Below are 3,572 nucleotides of genomic sequence, written 5' to 3'. Positions count from 1 at the left end.
ATGTCCTATACGTCCCCATCCATGTCCCCCCATGTCCCCATATGTCCCCATCTCTCCTATACGTGTCCCTATATGTCCCCATATGTCCCCTTCCATGTCCCCATACGTCCCCATCTCCTCTATATGCGTCCCTATATGTCCCCATACGTCCCCATCCATGTCCCCATACGTCCCCATCTCCCCCATCCATGTCCCCACATCTGTCCCCATCTCCTCCCTGTCCCCATACGTCCCTATACCCATGTCCCCCCGTGTCCCCCCCGTGTCCCCCTGTGTCCCCTACGTCCCCCCCGTGTCCCCTACGTCCCCCCCGTGTCCCCTACGTCCCCCCCGTGCCCTATAGGTGGAGGAGATCCGGGGCTGCATCGAGAAGCTGTCGGAGGACGTGGAGCAGGTGAAGAAGCAGCACAGCGCCATCCTGGCCGCCCCCAACCCTGACGAGAGTGAGCGGGGACATCGGGGACCTTGGGGACCTTGGGGACATCAGGGGCGTTGGGGACATTGGGGTCATCGGGGGCATTGGGGGCATCGGGGGCGTTGGGGACATTGGGGTCATCAGGGACATTGGGGTCATCGGGGGCGTTGGGGGCATCGGGGGCGTTGGGGGCATCGGGGTCATCGGGGACCTTGGGGACATCGGGGATCTTGGGGACATCGGGGGCGTTGGGGACATCGGGGGCGTTGGGGACATCGGGGTCATCAGGGACATTGGGGGCATTGGGGACATTGGGGACCTTGGGGACATCAGAGTCATCGGGGACGTGGAGGACACCAGGGACACCTTGGGGTTGGGGTCACCATGGGGTTGGGGACACCTTGGGGTGGGGACGCCTTGGGGTGGGGACACCTTGGGGTGGGGACACCTTGGGGTTGGGGTCACCACGGGGTTGGGGACACCATGGGGTTGGGGACACCAATGGGGTGAGGTCACCATGGGGTTGGGGACACCTTGGTTTGGGGACACCGTTGGGTTGGGGACACCTTGGGGTGGGGACACCATGGGGTTGGGGTCACCACGGGGTTGGGGACACCATGGGGTTGGGGTCACCATGGGGTGGGGACACCATGGGGTGGGGACACCTTGGGTTGGGGACACTTTGAGTTGGGGTCACCAGGGGGTTGGGGTCACCATGGGGTTGGGGTCACCTTGGGGTTGGGGTCACCGGGGTCAGGGTGACACCAGGGTGGTGGCACCACGGTGGTGACGCATCCCTGCCCCTCCCAGAGACGAAGCAGGAGCTGGAGGACCTCACGGCCGACATCAAGAAGACGGCCAACAAAGTGCGCTCCAAGTTGAAAGGTGACCTGGCGGCGGCCATCTTGGGGCGGCCATCTTGGGGTGGCCTTCTTGGGGTGGCCTTCTTGGGGTGATCTCCATGATGGTGGTGGTCTTCTTGGAGATGTCCTTCATGATGGTGGTGGTCTTCATGGGGATGTCCTTCATGATGGTCTTGGCCTTCTTGTGGTGGCCATCTTGGGGTGATCTCCACAACGTTGGTGGCCATTTTGGAGGTGTTTTGCCTGATGGGGGGGCGGCCATCTTGTCCTGGACCACCATCTTGTCTTCAACCCCACCTGCCTCTTGGTGTGGTGGCTGGGTGGGAAGGGGGAGGGGGGTGACAAACACCCCCCAGGACAAGGACAGCGATGGAGGAAGAGGTCACAACTGTCCCCTCCTGCAGCCATCGAGCAGAGCATCGAGCAGGAGGAAGGCCTGAACCGCTCCTCGGCCGACCTACGCATCCGGAAAACGCAGGTATCCTTCCTCCCCACCACCCCTCTCCTTCCTCCTCCTCCTCCTCAGAGGTCCCTCACCCCACGCCGTGTCCCCCCCCGCCCCCCAGCACTCGACGCTGTCCCGCAAGTTCGTGGAGGTGATGACGGAGTACAACGCCACCCAGTCCAAGTACCGCGACCGGTGCAAGGACAGGATCCAGAGGCAGCTGGAGATCAGTAGGTCACGGGAGAACTTGGGGGGAGGAGACACGCGTTGGGGTCTGGGGGAACAGGACCCCGATATCTCCTCCATCTCCACGCAGCCGGCCGGACCACCACCAATGAGGAGCTGGAGGACATGCTGGAGAGTGGGAAGTTGGCCATCTTCACCGATGATGTACGTAGAGATCCGTTGGGTCGTCCAGAACCCATTGGGTCATCCAGAACCCCTTGGGTCACCTACAAACCAATGAGATGTCCCCCAAAAAACCCAGTGGGTCACCCAGAACCCAACTAGATGGCTCCAAAACGCCCATTAAGTCACCCAGAACCCAGCGAGATACCCCAAGCCCCATTGGGTCACCTAGAATCCGATGAAACGCCCCCAAATTTTTGTGTGACCAAGGAACTACGAGGTCACCTCCGACCCGTTGAGGTCCCTGGGGCCCGAGAAGCCCCCTTCCTGTGCTCTCACCCCGTCTCTCGTTTCTCCTGCCAGATCAAAATGGACTCGCAGATGACCAAACAAGCCCTGAACGAGATCGAGACGCGACACAACGAGATCATCAAGCTGGAAACGAGCATCCGGGAGCTGCACGACATGTTCGTGGACATGGCGATGCTGGTGGAGAGCCAGGTACAGGGGAGGGGGGGGGGGGGCTTGAACCCACCCACGTGTCTCACCTAGACACCATCAAAAGGTCTCGAGCCCACCAAGGGGCATCTAGAACCCGTTAAAATCTCTACGTGACCACCAAAGGTCCTCTAGAACCTGGTCTGGTGGTTCATCTAGATGTCATCAAAAGCCTTTAAGCCCAACAACGGCCCCTTGGGTCATCAAGAACCCACCATAAGATGCTCTCGAGCCCACCAAGACCCAGTTGAGCCACCTAGAACCAGCTGAACCTCCTAAAACCCCGCTCATTGGCTCATCCAGACACCATCAAAAGGTCTCAAGCCCACCAAGGGTCATCTAGAACCCACTAAAAACAAGGTCTGGTTCACCTAGATGTCATCAAAAGCTTTTAAGCCCAACAACGGCCCCTTGGGTCATCAAGAACCCACCGTAAGAAGCTCTCGAGCCCACCAAGACCCAGTTGAACCACCTAGAACCTCCTAGAACCCCACTCCCAGGATGCCGGTGCTGTCGCCCTCCTCAGGGGGGGGGTCTCACGGGGTGGTTCTGGCTCTCAGGGCGAGATGATCGACCGCATCGAGTACAACGTGGAGCACTCGGTTGACTACGTGGAACGGGCCGTGTCGGACACCAAAAAAGCCGTAAAGTACCAGAGCAAAGCCCGGAGGGTGAGTGCAGGGGCGGGAGGGGAGGTGGGGGGCCAAGGGGGTGGTGGGCCAAGGAGATGGTGGGCCAAGGAGGTGGTGGGCCAAGAACCTGGACAACCGGGGCTCCTTCAGCGTCGGGTCTTCTCCTGCTCCGTAACGCTTCTTCTCTTCTCTCCTCCCCACGCTGCCCGGATGCCTTTTTTTTTGTCGTTTTTGGTTGTTTTTGGGGGTAACGTAGAAGAAAATCATGATCATAATTTGTTGCGTGGTGCTGGGGGTGGTCTTGGCCTCCTCCATCGGGGGCACGTTGGGCTTGTAGGGTCCCGGCGCGCCCCCTCTCCCCCGCCCCCCCC

At 60.6% G+C, this 3,572-nt stretch overlaps 1 protein-coding gene across 3 annotated transcripts; it reads left to right on the top strand.

Annotated features, from left to right (window-relative positions):
• Nucleotides 1–287: 287 nt before the first annotated feature.
• LOC118159413 (syntaxin-1B) lies at nucleotides 288–3,572 on the top strand. 3 transcript variants are annotated; one of them, XM_035314001.1, is made up of 8 exons: nucleotides 288–443; nucleotides 1,226–1,300; nucleotides 1,683–1,756; nucleotides 1,845–1,953; nucleotides 2,040–2,113; nucleotides 2,435–2,572; nucleotides 3,130–3,240; nucleotides 3,458–3,572. In XM_035314001.1, exons 4-8 carry the CDS (start codon nucleotides 1,878–1,880, stop codon nucleotides 3,536–3,538), a joined length of 480 nt encoding a protein of 159 aa, XP_035169892.1. In that variant the 5' UTR covers nucleotides 288–443; nucleotides 1,226–1,300; nucleotides 1,683–1,756; nucleotides 1,845–1,877; the 3' UTR covers nucleotides 3,539–3,572. The 3 variants fall into 3 exon arrangements, with proteins under 3 accessions (XP_035169892.1, XP_035169891.1, XP_035169890.1); XM_035314000.1 differs by lacking the exons at nucleotides 288–443; nucleotides 1,226–1,300 and adding exons at nucleotides 1,362–1,382; nucleotides 1,416–1,482 and having other exon boundaries at nucleotides 1,656–1,756; XM_035313999.1 differs by lacking the exons at nucleotides 288–443; nucleotides 1,226–1,300 and adding an exon at nucleotides 1,365–1,483 and having other exon boundaries at nucleotides 1,657–1,756.

Source organism: Oxyura jamaicensis, unplaced genomic scaffold (assembly GCF_011077185.1).
Source record: "Oxyura jamaicensis isolate SHBP4307 breed ruddy duck unplaced genomic scaffold, BPBGC_Ojam_1.0 oxyUn_random_OJ70240, whole genome shotgun sequence".
In the NCBI taxonomy this organism is placed as follows: domain Eukaryota; kingdom Metazoa; phylum Chordata; class Aves; order Anseriformes; family Anatidae; genus Oxyura; species Oxyura jamaicensis.
This window is presented reverse-complemented; position numbering and strand designations above follow the sequence as displayed.